The sequence below is a fragment of the Vidua macroura genome, chromosome 21 (assembly GCF_024509145.1).
Source record: "Vidua macroura isolate BioBank_ID:100142 chromosome 21, ASM2450914v1, whole genome shotgun sequence".
Taxonomy (NCBI): domain Eukaryota; kingdom Metazoa; phylum Chordata; class Aves; order Passeriformes; family Viduidae; genus Vidua; species Vidua macroura.
In genome coordinates, this window is record NC_071591.1 from 3581454 (window position 1) to 3598637 (window position 17184).

The 17184-nt window shown below is 45.7% G+C and overlaps 1 protein-coding gene across 2 annotated transcripts in view; it reads left to right on the forward strand.

Moving 5' to 3' along the window:
• BRD3 (bromodomain containing 3) overlaps positions 1-17184 on the forward strand; it is a 44999-nt gene that overhangs the window by 17751 nt on the left and 10064 nt on the right. For both annotated transcript variants that reach the window (XM_053996298.1, XM_053996299.1), the window contains 5 exons: positions 6811-7137; positions 7743-7880; positions 8849-8996; positions 10437-10651; positions 12617-12988. In XM_053996298.1, the coding sequence (XP_053852273.1) occupies positions 6937-7137; positions 7743-7880; positions 8849-8996; positions 10437-10651; positions 12617-12988 (1074 nt within the window). In that variant the 5' untranslated portion in view covers positions 6811-6936. The remainder of the gene's footprint in view (positions 1-6810; positions 7138-7742; positions 7881-8848; positions 8997-10436; positions 10652-12616; positions 12989-17184) is intronic.

The following is a 17184-nucleotide window of genomic DNA, read 5'->3' on the forward strand; positions in this document are numbered from 1 at the left end:
AGGATCAGGCTTGAAGTGGTTCCTGAATCCCAGAGGACTGGGCTGCTGGCTGTGTTGTGGTTTGCACTGCACTTCCAGTGTGCCCTCAGCCACATTCCTGCCTCCCCGAGCTCTCCTGCCCCTCATCCTGCTCCTGACATGTCGAGAGCATGGATGGTATGTGGCCATGTGCCAGCACCTTCCCTGTGCTTCCTTTTTGCCTGATGTCCCAGGCTGCAGGGCTGCTGCTGCACAGGGGCTTTTGGGGGGCTGCAGTCACCCCTACAAGTGTCAGGAGTTGCCAAATAATTGTGCAGTGCACTGGATAGGAGAGAAAATCTGCTCTAAGCAGGGTCTTTTCCCTGTAAATTTTGGCTGTCTGGTTTCTCCCTGGCTCTGCCCCCCATTAGGTGTTGTGGGTTCAGCCCTGTGGGTCACACAAGGTAATTCCATTGCATCTCCTCCTTTCCCCTCTGGGGGCAAAATGGCACGAGCAGAGTCTGCTCAGACATGTGGTTATCCCAAACACTTCACTTGCTATGCCAAATCTCTTATGTAAAAGCCCCACAGTTTGGTTTTTTTTTTCCATTGCCATAAAGGTGTAATTTGTGTATCTTGTGAGAGGCACAACCACCAGCATTTTCCTGTTAAGCACCTACCCATTCCCATCCTGTTGATTTGGATGTGCAAGCCACCAGCTACTCCAAGTACTCTGGAACCTGTTCATAGATCTGATTTATTACAGCTGAGCATTTGTTAATTTTTTCATGATAGGCCACCCAGTTAATTTGCTGAAGTACCTCCTGGCTGATTTTTTACAAGTGCAGTTCAGCTTATCTGAGTCCAGACCTTACTGCAGTCAGGTCTCAAAGCTGGCAGAGCTCCTTCAGTCAGGAATCCAACACAGAGTAAGCTGTGTAACCACTCACTTTTCCTTCCTCCTGTAACCTTTTTAACAAAACCCTGTAACTCGGGAGCTTGCACAAAACCAACATAGTCTGAGTTGAAATTTGCCTCTGTGTTTTCAGGGGACCACAAAAAGCAGGGCAGGAGGACAGGTTCAGAGGTCATTCTGTACTCCCAACACAAAGAAAGGTCAACCATGCCTAATTCATTACTGACATTGGTCTCTTAAAACTGTTCTCAAAACCGAATTCAAAGCTATGAAAATGAACTTGGTTTAGTGTTAAGCATTGTTCCCTGCATTTGAAACTGCAGTGTTTAGAAATCAGTTGAGCCCCATCTGATTTGTGTGTGACAAGCAGCTAAATTTCCTGCTCAGACTTGATCAGAAGGTGCTTCCTGTGGCATTAGTGACTTGGGGGAGAGAAATACTCTGGCCTCAAATTATCAGAAAGTCCATCACTTTATCTGAGGTGCCTAACAGTGTTTATAAGTCTCCAGTGCTTTTATTAAAGTCACTTTTGGCTACCCCTGGGTTTGAAGGCATCTCGTCAGAGATCTTAGAGCAGCATGATTTGCAGGGAGCACTGAGTAGGCATCAAAACTGAAGACCCTTGAAATTACCAGTTACTCCTGGCTGATTCCTACCTACTGCTTAGGAACCCACAGGCTCCTTACTGAGGAAACACCTGCTCTTCTAATAGCCAAGGAGAGACCAAGGGTAGGAAAGCCATCTGCATAATCTAATGAGCATTAAACCAACCAAGTCAAAAGCCAAAGAACTGACTTAATCTGCTGTGATCTTTTCCCCTCCCTCATGCAGAGGTGAGCTCAGGACACAGTTACATCTCCCAGTCTCAGGATGTTATTAGGGCGGTGCTCAAAATAATATGCATGAAAAGCAAATCTGTGATGTGTGGAATTAATGATGTGGGAGACAGCAAGGATGGCTCAGTGGACTTTCAGAGTGCTGCAGTGTGCCATAGGGGCACTACAAGCCAAATTCCCAGCTCCTGCAGTGAAGCCAAGTGTAAATCCCAGTGTCTTGAGGGGGTGGCATGTTGTGTGTAGTGTGTCTGTCTGCCAGGGCAGGGTTGGCTGATAAAGCAACTTGTCTGTCCTCAAGTCTTGCTCTCAAATTGCACATCCCTTGTGTTTGAAGGCACCATCCCTGCTGGCATGTTAGTAGGTACTGAAAGCTGCCCGAAGTTCAGTTCCTGTGTGGGGCTGGGAAGGGAAGGCAAAGGAGGAGGAAAAGGAGGCATCCACAAGTTTTGTTTCCTTCTGAGGAGACTGATTAGCCCTTAATTTCTGCAGCCACAGAATGAAATGGGTACAACACTCATGAATAACCTTACCTGACTTTGTATTGAGGTTCAGTAGTGCTAAACCTCTCCTGCAGAGAAAGTCTGGGCAAGATGACCAAGGCTGGGCTGCTTCTCTGACATGGTAGCAAATCTGACCAAACTTCCAATTGTTGGGGAAAAAGGAGACTGAGAATCTGCTGTGGAGGCTGCAAGGAGCCAATGTGGGGAAGCAATGCATGGAGCAGCAGCTTGGAGGATGCTGCTCTGACTGCCCTGCTGGCAAATTTTGGGTCTGACTGCTGACCGTGGGGCTCCGGGCAAGTCTCCTCACCGTGGTGTAAAGTGTGAGTTGTGAGCAGCAGCCCTTTGAGGAAGGAACAGGGTCTTTGTGTGTGCAGAGTGTGAACTGCTAAGGGACCTTGGTCTCTGCCCAGCCTCTGTGTGCTACTGTTATGTAAATAAAAATGTGCAGATAACAGCGAGGTCAAGGAACATCTCTCAAACTCGATAATTTTCCCTGATGGGAAGATTTATGTGGCTGTTTCTTTGCCGAGCTGGAATTCTGCCAGATTTTGATCAATGGCCAAGTAACCATGCAAAAATACTATACCAAGGGATGGGGGGGGGGGCAACCAAGGAGTTGTTGGACTGCCAGGCTGACATAAAGCTTGCTGTAAGTTTGCAATCAAAACAAACCCCATCGGGTCCTGCACGGGAGCAAAGCATCCGTTAAATGTTGGGCGCTGCCAAAGGAAGTGGCAGAGCCGTTGGCTGGAGCAGCAGGAGAGCTGGCACACTGCACACTTCATGGGGCTTCAGAGCTGCTTTTAAAATAGTCCCCACCACTGCAGACAGGAAAATGTTATCCTGCTAGTGCAGGGAATTATTTACATGTTTTCTCCATGCCAACTGTCTCTCCGCTGACTGACCCTGTGTGAGAGACTCAATGGAAGAAAGGTTTTTTTTTAAAGAAAAAAATCTGTCCAACTTAGTTGGGTTTTTTGATGACTGGTTTGCCACACTGAGGTTGTAACTAAGCAAAAAAAGACTTAAACTGCAGGACTTAAAACCTCCTCTCTTTGAGGTTTTGGGTTTTGTTTTTAATTACTATCTCAGATTGAATAAGAAGGACAAGCAGTGTTCACTCTGTGTATGACAGCACTTCAGGGTGTATTTTAAACTTGCACAATCAAAACTACTTGTGCAGACAGAGAAATCAAGAACAGCTTCTGCTACTTGAACACTATAGGCCTGAAGAACAGGATAAGTAGTGATTTAAAAATTAAAATTTAAGAAGTTATTACTGCAGGGCTAAAAGAAGTCTCACCTTAGCCCCTCACTGGAAGGTGCACATGGTGTCTGGTTTTGGCAGTCTTTGCTCCAGGCATGTACAGTACCTTGTACAATGATGTCCTGAGTCTCTGTCCCTAATAGTTCAAGTATTTATTGATACCAGTGCAGTTTCTGAGGGTGCTTAGGCAAGAGCTGTGTAGTTCAATTCTACCTGTAGTTATGGGACTGTTTGTAGAAGCTGAAGCTTGCTTAATTTTTGTCTGTGGGTCTACTAAAGTGTCCTCTTGGGTGATTTGTGTGGTAATTTGGGATGTCAGCTGGTCAGGGCTCTCAGTTCCCTCACTTCATAAATGATGTTTCACATGGACTAGATTTCTCAGGCATTAATTTGTCTTTAATTCAAAGTTACTGCCTTTTGGATATTTTCAAAGCATTTTTACCCTAATCTTTCAGATTCCTCATAGTCCTGCTTTTTACATTCTTAAAAATGATACCATTTTGAATTTTTAAAGGTAAAGGAATGGCTGTAGAAGCAAATTCTTAGTTTTAAAAACTACAGAGAGACCCAGTATCAAAGCAGCTTCCCCAGCAAATGGTGAGGAAGCTGCTGGACCAAGGGTTAAAGGTGCAGTGAGGCACATTAAGGCTTTATTTATGGCAGGACAGTACTTCCAGTGCCACCAGATAGTCCAGGTAGCTATTTCTGTCTTCTGCAGGACCCAGCAGTTCAATGCCAGTGCTGCTGGGAGGTTTGGAATCACTTCTGGGTGTAAAAACCATTGTGTTGGAGCATGGAAGTTAAAGAGGAGCAGGGAACTGACCAAGTTGGCTGTCATGGTTCTGCCCCTCCTTGTTTTGGTGATGTTCTTCATTAAAATCCTTTCTGTGTTGTGTCACTGATGACTGTTCCATCCTTTTATGTGGACTGTACAAGCCTTGTTTAAGCTTGAGGATCAAAATGGCCCTGTGGAGAGGCAGTGCCTGTCCCAGAGAGTTTTCCCTGCTGGGTGGGGACAGAAAGGAGCTCCCACTATCTCCGTGGCACAGATGAGGAGCTGTGGGGTCAAGATACTGAAAGCCTTGGCTAAGGTCAGGGAGAAGAAGTCTGAGAGAGGTAGGAGCTATGGATCTGTGGTTTGTTGAATTACAGTTTTGGGATTTAATACAAATTAATTAAAAATCCTTATCAAATTGGCGTTTGAGAGGTAGGACATAAGAAAATCGAAATGAAAAGAGAATCATATTTAGCCTCAGGTTATTTAAAGGGAAGACTTAAGTTACACTGCATCGTTTCAAACTTGTGACCCAAATGCTGTCTAGCAGTAGGAATTGCTCTCTGTGGGTGTTTTTTTTCCCCTCAATCCCTGCACTGGATTCAGTTTGTTAATCAAGAAGACAGCAAACAGAATGCTTCAGTGGTGGTCACCAGGGGCCTGCAGCCAGCCTTGCATTCTCTGGGATGATGGATGTTGCTCAGAAACCTGAATCCATGCAGGGAGCTCCCCAGAAGGAGACTGAGTGAAACTTCCTAATTATCTTTTTTTTTTTGATGTTTTTAATTCTTTGTCTATTTACCCCCCTTGATCTGAAGATTGAATTTTGCAATATTTCTGCTGCTGCTTTGACTTGATGGAACACTGGGAGAAAATCCTTCCCCAGTTCCTTCTAAATCTGAAATCCCAAGTAAGATTCTAGTTAGGAAATTCCTTGTCCAGGAGATGCCAGCATCCCTTTTGGCTGCTTGGTGATCACCCTGCCTGTCACCAGCAGCATGAGCACATGAGAAGCCAGTCCTTTTGGAACGAAGCTGGGCTCCTGAGTTACCAAAAAACAGGGACCAGAAGCCTGATTCTGGAGCTATACTTAAATCCACGGCACAAGAGAGTCCTACTGGCATTTTTCTCCATCCTTGGAATATAGTGGGTGTTGTGAACAAATGGTGGCAGCATCAGAGCTGGACTTGTCTGTTTCCTGCACAAATAATCACATGTATTCACACAGGGGTTTGGTTTAGGTTTTTAGCAGTTCCCTCCCTCTCTGCTGCAGATCTGTTTGTTTGTACGCAGCTATTTTGGCAAAATTTCCCCAAGTTAGGTATGTGTTTACTTTTTGCCTTCATCTAATCAGCAGCTCACAGGGTAAGTTGATGTTCTATATTTAGTCCAGATATTCAGTAGAGATGATTAGGGCTGTATTAAAGCAGAGGTTTTTGGTTTTTACTGGGATGTCTCCCTGCTTTTTCCTTCCTGTGTTGCTGCAGCTTCTGTCCCTGCTCATGTTTCTCTGTTCAAACAAGAAGTGTATGTCAGAGTATTTGTATAGCTTTCTAAACATATTTGAAATAATTTGCCTTAAGAAAGTGATTGTGGTCTGTTTGCCATGAGATGAGTAGCTGCAGTCCTGATGTGAGGTGAAATATCTAATGTTTATGGAAGATGACATAGCAAAGCTGTTTACCATATGCTACACAAGGCACAGTGATACTGGGCTATTTTTACCTCTGCAGTTTGCAGAGGGAAAACCAGAATACAATAATGCAATTTATGTATTCTCCTCTATTTCAAATGTGTCTTTGAGAGAGAACATGACAGCACTGTCTGAGCCAGGTCACGGGATATCAGTGTAACACCAGTTATTATTTGAGCCTGGATCTCTAAACTTTAATATAAAACTGGGGTCAAAACCAGTCAGGTGCATGCAGTAAGAGGCATAATAAGACATTTATGAGATTGGAAGTGCAGATCACTTCAAGTTGGGCAGTTTCTGGTGACACCTTTCACTCTCAGCAGTTCACAGCATCTCACTGTGCCCCTTCTTTCATTTCCCTGGACTGAGGTCCTCTGGCAGCTGTCGTCTGCTCTTCATTACAGGATTTCAGACTACTCCTTGCACCAGAGCAGAGCCCTGTGAGCTGACTCGGGGCCAGGCAGCATGGTCTAGAGACAATGCAGTTCAGTTTACATGGAGCTGGAAGCTATGGACTTAGCAGCTTGCATCAGTGCATTCATGGGAGTCTGCATTGCATCCTAACTGTATTCCCTGAGTGGATTCCTAGGTTGCCCCGAGTGTTTTCTTGACATGAAGATGCTCTCTGAGCCAGCTAAAGCAAGAGCTAGTCCCATGAAGCTTGCTGTGTCTCTGCAGGCTTTGGATTTGGGAATTGCTGTTCCACTGTCTCTTGGGTCTTGAAGTGCTCCCATCTCCAAGATAAACTGTGTTCCAGGAACAAAGTCAATGGGGTAAAGAGCCTGAGTTTAAATACTGTCCACAGAAGAAGTGTCTTCAAAAATCCATATTTACACCCCGCCCCCTCTCTCTCTCTCTCTAGTTTGCTCTAGGTTGTATGGTTGCACTCTGGAAATGGGATGTCAGTCCCATTCAGGGAGCATAAAGGAAGAAAGAAAATCTCCCCGTTGCTGCCGCAGTGACAGCGAGTGAGAGCCCGAGCAGGAAGATGTCGACAGTCGCCTCAGCGATCCAGGCTCCTCAGGGCCCTGTGAATCCGCCGCCTCCAGAGGTGACAAATCCCAATAAACCTGGCCGGAAGACCAACCAGCTGCAATATATGCAAAATGTTGTGGTGAAGACCTTGTGGAAGCATCAGTTTGCTTGGCCTTTCTACCAGCCTGTTGATGCAATTAAACTGAATTTGCCGGTACGTTTCTGTCGTCTTCTCAGCCTAAGAAAGCTTTGTGTTGGTCAGGTCAGTTTTGGGATTGCTTAGAGGGGAAATATCAGTGCCTGGGATGGTGTTGGGCTCAGCCAGTGCTTCATGTGCAGCACGAGAGGCTTTGGTGCTCTAATCCATAACAAGAAAATGACGCTGCACAACCCTGCAGCGTCCCCAGGCTAATCACAGCCTCTGCAGGTGCTCCAGACCAGCCCAGGGAGGAACTGGGTTAACAGGTAGAAACATTTTAAAGGCCAAAATGCTCTTAAAATTAGAGACTGAAACTTTGAGCACAGTTTTAGCCAGCCCTGATAAACTTCTGTAAGTGCCAAAGGCAGCCTTTTAAAAAAGGAGGCAGAAATGCTGATTCCCAGACAGGAGGTTATGTGTTTTGGAGTCAGATTCATAATAATGGTAAGACTAAAAAGATACTAATTAGAAAATAAATAAATACATATTTACATTTAAAATTTCCACAAAACTTGAGGGGGTGTTTTTTAGGAGGAGGGATGAGGGGAAAGTAGGGGTTAGAGGGAGATGTGAACAAAACTGATTCAGAAGATACAACATCTTCCCTTTTTTTCCAACAGGATTATCACAAAATAATAAAAAACCCCATGGATATGGGGACAATCAAGAAGCGCCTGGAACACAACTATTACTGGAGTGCCAGTGAATGTATGCAGGATTTCAACACCATGTTTACAAACTGTTACATTTACAACAAGGTAAAAAAAAAACCCAGAAAAGCCTTTAGAAAACACCCACCTACCCCTGTTACTGTGCAGGTTTTGAAAAGGGCCGGCTCTGGGCCCTCCTTGCAAGGATTTGAAATGCCACTAATTGCAACCACGTTACTTGAAATGCACAAAGCTGTCTTTGTGCTGCCTCTTTCTTCCCCCAGACTAGTTACAATGGCAAATATGCCTTTTAATTATAGGTAGATTTCTGTTTTGGGGTTATGCAGCAAGTTTTTACTCCTTTTATTTTCAGTTAGGAGTTTTCTGGGATGAGCTGCACTTAATGCAGTGCTCTGCAGGTGTTTTGAGGTGCTTTAATGCTGTGTGTTAGACTGTCTGGCACTAACTAGTATCTGTGAGCAGCAGAAAAGAGTTCAGGAATCGTAACTCTGTTCTTTGACTCTGTCTCCATAAATATGTTCATACTTACACACATTTAGATTGCTTATTATTATTGTTATTTTGGGTTTGGTTTGTTTGCTGTTTTGTTAAGTTGTTAAAATTCTTTGTGTTCTGTTTTCTCCAGTCATTTGTCATCATAGACCCAGACTGGAGAACAGCTGAACTAAACAAATTAATTAGTTTGAGCCACAGAATGTGTGTTTAGCCTCTTCCCTTGGACCTGCTGGCAAGCAGGGAAGGACAGCTCATCCCTTCCAGTTTGCTGCTTCCACACTGCTGCACTGGATACTGGTTTATCAGGCTCCTTCTGAACTCCTGATAATTCTGAATACAGCACACTTAGGTACTGTAATTATTGCATGCTAGAGCAGAATAGAAGAGCAGGAGAGTGGCAAGCAAGGAGGGAGAAGAGCTAATCTGGTTCTTGTCAGCCAGTTGTCAGTTGAACACCATAATTTATTTGAAGGGCCTCAGTGTTTTCTAAGCCTGGTCTTCAAGCTCACTGCTTCAGATCTGTGACTACACAACAAAGGCTCATATTCTTCTTTGTGCAGCCCACAGATGACATTGTCCTCATGGCCCAAGCCCTGGAGAAGATATTCCTGCAGAAGGTTGCCCAGATGCCTCAGGAGGAGGTGGAATTGCTGCCCCCAGTTCCTAAAGGCAAAGGCCGCAAGCCCTCAGCGGGCACACAGAGCGCAGGTACGGATCCACGCAGGCACAGGGAGTGTTGGGAACTGTTCCCGAGGCCTGTCCCACTTTCCAAACTGCTGGGCTTTGCAGATGGTGAAGAGGCTGGGAAGGGAGAGCGTGGTCTCACAGTTAGAGGAAGGTGTGAGATGTCTGGGAGATGCTCACTCAGGGTTTCAGGGCTCGTCTGTCTCAAGGCCACCCTGCATTTGTCACGCCACTCTTGCCATCTGTGATTTGTCCAGGCAGCACTTCAGTGAGGGAGGCCAGTGCTGTAGCTTCTCTATGCAAAGAAGAAACCAAGGCAAGAAAAACGAAGGTAGTCAGAAATGCCAGTCTGCTGCCAGTGCCAGAGCATGGCATGGAAAGTCTTTACAGATTTGGGTTTACAGAGCTCACCCTGGGTCTTGGCAGAAATCTGGCACAGCAGAGACTTGGACTCAAATGTTGCTGATTTACTAAACCCTGAATATTTTTCTTTTGCACACATGGTTACATCATCATAAAATTAAAGGCTTTATTAAGCCATTGCAAAAGGCTACGTATACACCATTGAATATCAGTGGAAGCTAAGTTTAATTCAGCTTACCTAGAATTGATTTTAAATGGATTTAGGACTAAAATGTCCAAGCATGGTAAAACAGTTCATAAAGGACCTTGTGTGGGCTGAGTTAAATGATGGCAGGTTTGTTTTTTTTTTTTTTTTTTCCTCTAAACAATGTCTAATTGTTGCTCTGGGAAAGTCAATTGTTCCTCTATTTTCCCACATTTCAGGTGCTAAATGGAGCTATAAATCTATCCAAGCTCAGAGAAATTAATGATGATGTATCTTTTCAACATCCTTTGATAAAACATAGCAGGATTGCTGCTTTGGTTATTAGGTAGTAGGTTTGTCCCCTTCAATTTACACCAGGAGGCAGGTTTTCAGCAGTGCAGGTGTAACATCAGAGACATGGAGGCCATCAGGAGGCTTAAGCTCTACTGAGAATCATAAAATACAGAGTTGCAAGGGAATCACTGAGCCCAACTCCTGTCCCTGCACAGGACAACCCCGAGAACCCCAAATCTGTGGCAAATCTGAAGTGCTTTAGACTCCTGGGTGCTTAGGGCAGGGGTTGTTGCCATTTGCATGGTGTGAACACCTCCCACTGTTCCATCTCCTGCTCTTCTGCTGAGCTCAGTGCAGCTCCGGGAGCACCCGAGGGGTGAAGGCTGTCCCAGAGCAGCAGCACACGCTCCATATGAAAAGCTGCAATTATTTTGCATGTGGCTGACCTAAACCCGTAGTACAAGGACTTAGCTCAGAGATCCCTCACTTTTCTTATACCCAGCACCGAGCAAATCACACTGTGTCCTTTGTGCTCTCCCCGGCATCCCTTTGCCAAGCCCAGTTTGCTCCCAGTACTCTCCCAGCTGTAACCACACCAGCGCCTTTCCCTTCTCGTTTGAAAGGAGCGCAGCAAGCCGTGGCCGTGTCCTCCGTGTCCCCGCCGGCCCCGTTCCAGAACGTCCCTCCAGCCGTGTCTCAGACGCCCGTCATCGCTGCCACCCCCGTGCCAACCATCACCGCCAATGTCCCGCCTGTCGCCGCCCCTGCCGCCGCCGCCCCGCCCCCGCCCGCCGCTCCGATCATGCCCGTGGTGCCTCCCACGCCCCCGGTCGTCAAGGTAAATGCGGGCAGCTCCTCTGCAGGAGAGGGGCTGCACTGCCGGCCCGCACTGCTGCATCCCCGCGGTCCTGCTTTCGTCGCCGCGTGTCGAGTTGGAGAGGGTTGAGAGCCGTTCTGCCAGTTTAAACGCGGTCCAGCCGAGGTGATGTCACTGGAACACCAGCTCCAGCCTCTCCTGTCACAGCCTTCCCCTGTGCTGCTGCTCCTGGGCTCTTGGAATTCTCCCCATTGTACACCAGATAGCTCAAAGCATCTCTTCCCTCTGTAACTGAGCTCCTGACTTTACAGGGGCTGTTCCTTTAAGGGTTGCAGCTCAAAAGATCTCTTCCCTCTCTGACTGAGTTCCTGATTTTACTGGGCTGTTCCTTTAAGGTTTGTAGCCCAAAGCATCTCTTCCCTCTCTGACTGAGCTCCTGACTTTACAGGAGCTGTTCCTTTAAGGGTTGCAGCTCAAAAGATCTCTTCCCTCTCTGACTGAGTTCCTGATTTTACTGGGCTGTTCCTTTAAGGTTTGTAGCCCAAAGCATCTCTTCCCTCTCTGACTGAGCTCCTGATTTTACTGGGCTGTTCCTTTAAGGTTTGTAGCCCAAAGCATCTCTTCCCTCTCTGACTGAGCTCCTGATTTTACTGGGGCTGTTCCTTTAAGGTTTGTAGCCCAAAGCATCTCTTCCCTCTCTGACTGAGCTCCTGATTTTACTGGGGCTGTTCCTTTAAGGTTTGTAGCCCAAAGCATCTCTTCCCTCTCTGACTGAGCTCCTGACTTTACAGGGGCTGTTCCTTTAAGGTTTGCAGGCTCCAGCATTAGGAATGTTCCTCTCTGCTTTCAGCCAGTTCAAGACAAGCCTGTCACTCCAGTTGGAGGAGACTGATGTTGCCTGCAGGTTTTGGGTGCATTAGCTCTGTCTTCCTTACTGAGTAATCTTTTGGGAGTTGTCACTGGTGTTTTGCTATTTATTATGTTAATTTATGGGTAAATGAAGACATTACCTAAATAATTGAAAATTTCTTAGCAAGCTGTGAATTGCTTTAAAAATGATGAAAGCATAGCTCAGGGAAAGATGGGAGTCTCTTTTTCTAAACTGTGGAATTAACTGCAACAGTTTTGGTTTTAAGGTTGCTTGGACCAGCAGAGGCACAGAATTGTTTTGCTTTTTAACCCAATAGTTTGGGAATTACTAGAGAAATTGTAAGTCAAATCTTGCAGCTAAGCTGTCCTGCTCAGAAACCTGTCTCACATTTCAGTTTCTGTTCAAATAACTTGCTTCTGAGAATCAATTTAATTTTAAAACTCAAGGATGAACCCAGAAGTGAGTTTGCCAAATACACACTGCAAAATTAATTCTGCTTGGGATTTACTTAAGATTTCCCTTAGATTTCTCCGAGGAACTTTTTCCCTCCCTATCTCCCTCTCCAGAGAAATAAATCCTTGATAGGAGCACGAGAGAGCTGACTGGACAGTCCCAGCTGGAATTTATGTGAGAGGGTTTATTTGCTTAAGGCAAAATCTACCTTAGCACACCCACTAAATACAGGGGAGTGAGGGCTCATGGGTCTTTGGTGATTAATATGCTTTGGTTCAGAGCTTATAGCCTGATCCTGCCACGGGGGACTCACACATGTGGTTAAGTTACTGACACTTGCTCAGTCCTGATGCATCAGCTGAGCTGCAGTAATCGACTGGGCAAACACCAGGTAAGAGCCCTGGCTTCCATCTCAGGGGAATAACACATTTTGCAGCGTGCTTGGGCTTGGGTTGGAGCCATGCAGGTGGTTGGTTACTGTGGCTCAGGTGACGTGCAGTGTTGGAGCCTCTAGTCACAAATCCCATTTATCCCAGCGAAATAACTTTATTTTTATTTTTTTTTTTTTTTTCCTGTCAGAGGACAGGCAAAACTTAAGGATGAGCTGTGCTAGGGTTTCTGCTGGGCATGCACTCATGGAGCCTGTCCCTGTGCTCTTTCAGAAAAAGGGAGTGAAGCGGAAAGCAGACACCACCACCCCCACCACGTCTGCCATCACTGCCAGCAGGAGCGAGTCCCCCACGCCGCTCTCGGACCCCAAACAGGCCAAAATCATCGCGCGCAGGGAGAGCGGCGGCCGCCCCATCAAACCACCAAAGAAGGACCTGGAGGATGGAGAGGTCCCGCAGCACGCAGGGAAGAAGGGCAAACTCTCGGAGCACCTCAAGTACTGTGACAGCATCCTCAAGGAGATGCTCTCCAAGAAGCACGCAGCCTACGCGTGGCCCTTTTACAAGCCCGTGGATGCAGAGGCCTTGGAATTACATGACTATCACGATATTATCAAACACCCCATGGATCTCAGTACTGTGAAAGTACGTCCTCATTTACCACCTCTTTTTGCAGGGGGTCCCTCTGGTTGCAGAGGACTGGCTCCTATGTGGGAGGGGGAAGGGGAAAGGGTGGAAACTGAACCTGTTTGGATACCAGCTGGATATTTTTATATTTTGTTTCCTTCCCCCTCTCCCTTTTTTCACCATAACCTGGGACAGATTTTTTTTTTTTCTGCCCTGCAAAGCAGATAATGTTCACAAAGCAAAATACAATGGCATCCTCTCCTATTTGTGGATAGTCCAGGTATTTAACTGGTGTTCTTAGGATTGTGTTGCACTCTGAGGAGAGGAGGCACTTTATTTAATAGGATTCAATTGATGGTATCCCATTTCCAGAAGCTGCTGTTTACCTACTTGGTGGTGGCAGATAGGCTTACACTGAGCAATTCCAATTGCAATGTGATGGTGCTCAGGGAGATATGTGCTGCTTTTGTGGTTCATGCTTGGCTCCTCAAGAGTTTAGCTTAGCATGGTCTAGTATTGTTTTTCCCAGCAGGTTTGGAGGTTTGCTGAATCCCTCCATGAAGCAAAGCCCTGTCTTTGTAGTTCCCACCTTCTTGTGAGCCAGGCACTGGATTCTGTGTTGATGGAGGGGAGACTTCCATGTGCAGGAGCTGAAGATGTTGTTGCTGACTTTCACTGGCATTGCCAGAAGGGTTTTGCTGGCAGCTGAGCCAAAGCCTGGGATTGTCTGAATGCCCAGGTGACAGAAGGGCAGCTGTGGCTGTGATTCCTGTCATATTCCTTGGCAGATCCTCTGTGGTACCCCAGAGCAGCATGTCACACTCTGATGTGCCATGCATCCATCCTAGGGATGCTCTGGGTCTCCAGACATACCTGCAGCCTGCTAGTTGATGCCCCAGGTGATTTCAGGAAGATTAGAGATGGACAGAGTGAAATCCTGACCCTTTCAAACTGGTATTTCCATGTGTGCTTAGGTGATTTCTTATTGCAAGAGATCATTGTGCTGTGTTCTGAAAAAAATCTAGGTGCAAAGTTGTGATTTCTTGGGTTGGTGATTTCTTCGTGCTTAAATCTCTTTAAGGTCCTGACTTCATTCTTTTAAAATCGTACACCTCTGCCCCTTTCTGGCAAGTGCAGGTGATATCCTCCCTCTGCACCTGACTAGTGTAGGGTAGAAAATTGGAGACAGGCTGATGGCAAACCCAGTGGAGTCTTTTACACCTAAAGACTCTGGGTTTCTCATTCCACATGGTAGTATTTTTCTTAATTAAGTTGTTTGAAGTGCTGTCTGGTATTGGTTTTTTATGGAGTGTTTTATTGTCATTGCTCTTGGCCTGCAGATCATGGTGTGACTTCTCAGAGATGCAGCTCATAATGTGTTCACTGCCTGGAACAGAAAGCTGCCATTTGAAGGCAGTGTCATTTTCCAGTGTCAGGGACTTCCACTGTGCCTCTGAAAGGTTTTTAGATTTAATTCTGCCCAAGTGACAATGGCCGTGATAAAGCAGCACAACTAAGGGCTTCCAAACTAACCTGGGAGGAATTATGTGAGAAAGTAAAACACAAGCATTGCTGCAGCTGTAACACATCTTGTCTCTTGGCTTCTGTGGCTGTGTTAGGTTTGATTTTCCCCAGAGAATATCCTTCATGTCCAGGAGCATTTTTTTCCCTGGCAGAGGTGTCTCCAGGAGGATTTGGAGGTTGTGTTTTCTCTGTGTGTGGTGGAGGAGGCAGTTTAGTTGTTGTGACTGTGCCAGGGGCAGGTGAGATGGAGGGGCTGTAGCTGAGCTTGTTGCAGCCAGGAGCAGAGGGATGTGCTGGAATTTTGTACTGGAGCTCAGACTGAGAATGGGAGCAGCTGAAGGGACAGGATCTGTGAACTCATTTCCATCTCAATTCTCTTTATCAGAGAAGGAAGGGGCAGAACTGCTTGGAGTAGGAAAGGATGGAAGTGTGAGGAGAGAGAGGCAGCAGCTGCAATTCCCTGTGAGGAGTGGGATGCACCGAGGCTGGAGCTGCTGCTGCCCTGTCCCCAGGCAGGCAGGGACCACTTGCAGAACATCCCTGTCCCCTCTGTGGGGCTGGGGGACCTGGAGCACCTCTTCTGCTCCATCCTCTGGCTGCCAGGTGCCAGCAGTGACATGGATGCCTCTGCCTTTGCTTTACTCAGTGGTGAACAAGCAACAAGCCTTGCTGTGCAAGAGGATTTCCACAAGGTGTTTACTTTTGGAATAAAGCACTTCCTCCAGGGGTGTAACTCTGCTCACCCCTTAATTTTCCTGCAGTGAACTGCTCTAGTTTCAGAGCAGCTGAGTTCAGGGTCTTAAAAGTGAGGAGACATTCTTTGTGTCCTCTGTGCACAGGACAAGACTTACTTTAGAGCAAGGGACACATTAGACATGAGGCAGCAAATTTATGAACAGTAAAGATGATTTAAACGATTGATTGAGGGGGAAAATTGTGATTGCTGTGGCAGATGCTGTCTGTGGGACAGAGGATGGGTGAGCTGCCCTGACTCCTGATTTCCAGTTGTAAATGTAATCACTTTTTTTTTTTTTTGATAAGCAGCTGGATATCTCCAAGTGTATTTTTAACAAGGTATTCCAGCCCACCGATTTAAAGTGCTTTTCTTTCTTTTGTTAAGCTAATTATTCTTTATAAGAAAACAAAACAAAAATCCACAGATTAAAAACTGTAGGGCTAGAAAACTGTTGAGTTTGGATGAAAAGCAAAGCCTCAGACACTGGAATGTATTTCATAGGCAATAATCAGGCCCTGAGTATGCCAAACAAATATAAAAAGGCCTTTCATGCAGTAAGATGTATTTTAAAATAAATGGGCCCTTTGGTTTGAACATATGTTTTGCTTTGGAATTGGCCTGAGAGGCTTTTCAGACAGGAGCACCACAAACCCATTTCCCTTTCTGCTTTTGTGCTGTGCCTTCCAGGCTGTCTCCTGGTTTATTCACCAGGAAAATGAGGTCTCCTGACAAAAGTTTGACAGATGTCTGGCTGCAGCACAGCAGGGAGCAAGGCTGCAGGGATGTCACCACCCTGCATCAGGTCCCTCAGAAGCTGAATCCCTGGAGGTGAAATTCTGCCCTTTTCACAACAAAAACAGCTCCAGGAGTCATTGCAGTGTTTCAAGACAGTTAGAAGGTCTATCACAGCTGTGAAATTTCTGTAGTTCTGTGAAAAATGGGAATTTTGCTTGTGTTTGGGGTGGGTGACAGACCCTGAGCATCCCTGATTGCTGTTGGGATGAGGGATGTCTGTCCCCATCACATCCCCAGCCTGTCTGCCACTGAACCCTTCCCTTCTCTGGGCACACAGGTGCCCAAGACATACAAAAGGGAAGCCTTGTAAGCACTTGGCAAATGGAGAATTTCTTTAAAACCAGGTCTTTTAAATGCAAATGAAACCTAGTGTTAGCTTCTGGTTCCTTTCAGCAGGAGTAATTGGAGCTAAGGTTTTATACATAGTAGTAATATATGCATAAAATCAATTAAGTGCTAGGAATGCTATAAACTGCTCTCTAAACCCAAATCATTGAGTCCCAAACAGCAAGAGAAATGGCTGGAAGTGAGAGCTGAAAAATAAGAGAAAGGAACAAGGTTCAAGTATTTGACATTTATCCTCACTGCTCTAGGAAATAACATTATGAGTAGGTTCATAAAGGGTGAAGCCTGTATCCATTTCTATCAGTTGGGCTTTTAAATGAAGAGTGGGAGTTGTAGTTTAACTGTAAATGCCTATTTTGCTGTAGGAATTGCAGAGGAAGCCTCCTGCCCTCTGTTAGCACGAAGTCAGAGTTAAATTTTTGTGATCTTTTCTGCCCTTTCAGATTTACAAGGCAAATATATCCAAGCATATGTAGAAATACATAGTTCAGGTACTCCTGGAATTGTAACTTGCTTGTTGACTCTTGCCCTTTCCATCCATGATCCTTGTTTCTATTAGTTCCTGATCCATTTTTCTAATAATTTCTAAATGTTTTCTGGTACAATGTGGACCCTGACAGGTTTATATTCTACTACTTAGAAAACAAGGCCAATTTAGAATCTTAGTGTTTGAACTTCTATGAGATATCAACTTCTTTGGTTGCCTGGTGTTTGTTTGCTTCTTTTATAAAGCAGAAACTCTGAATGTTATTTAGGAACCAACAACCCAAATCAAACTTCTGTTCTCTTAGATGGGATTTTTGAGGCTCTTCTG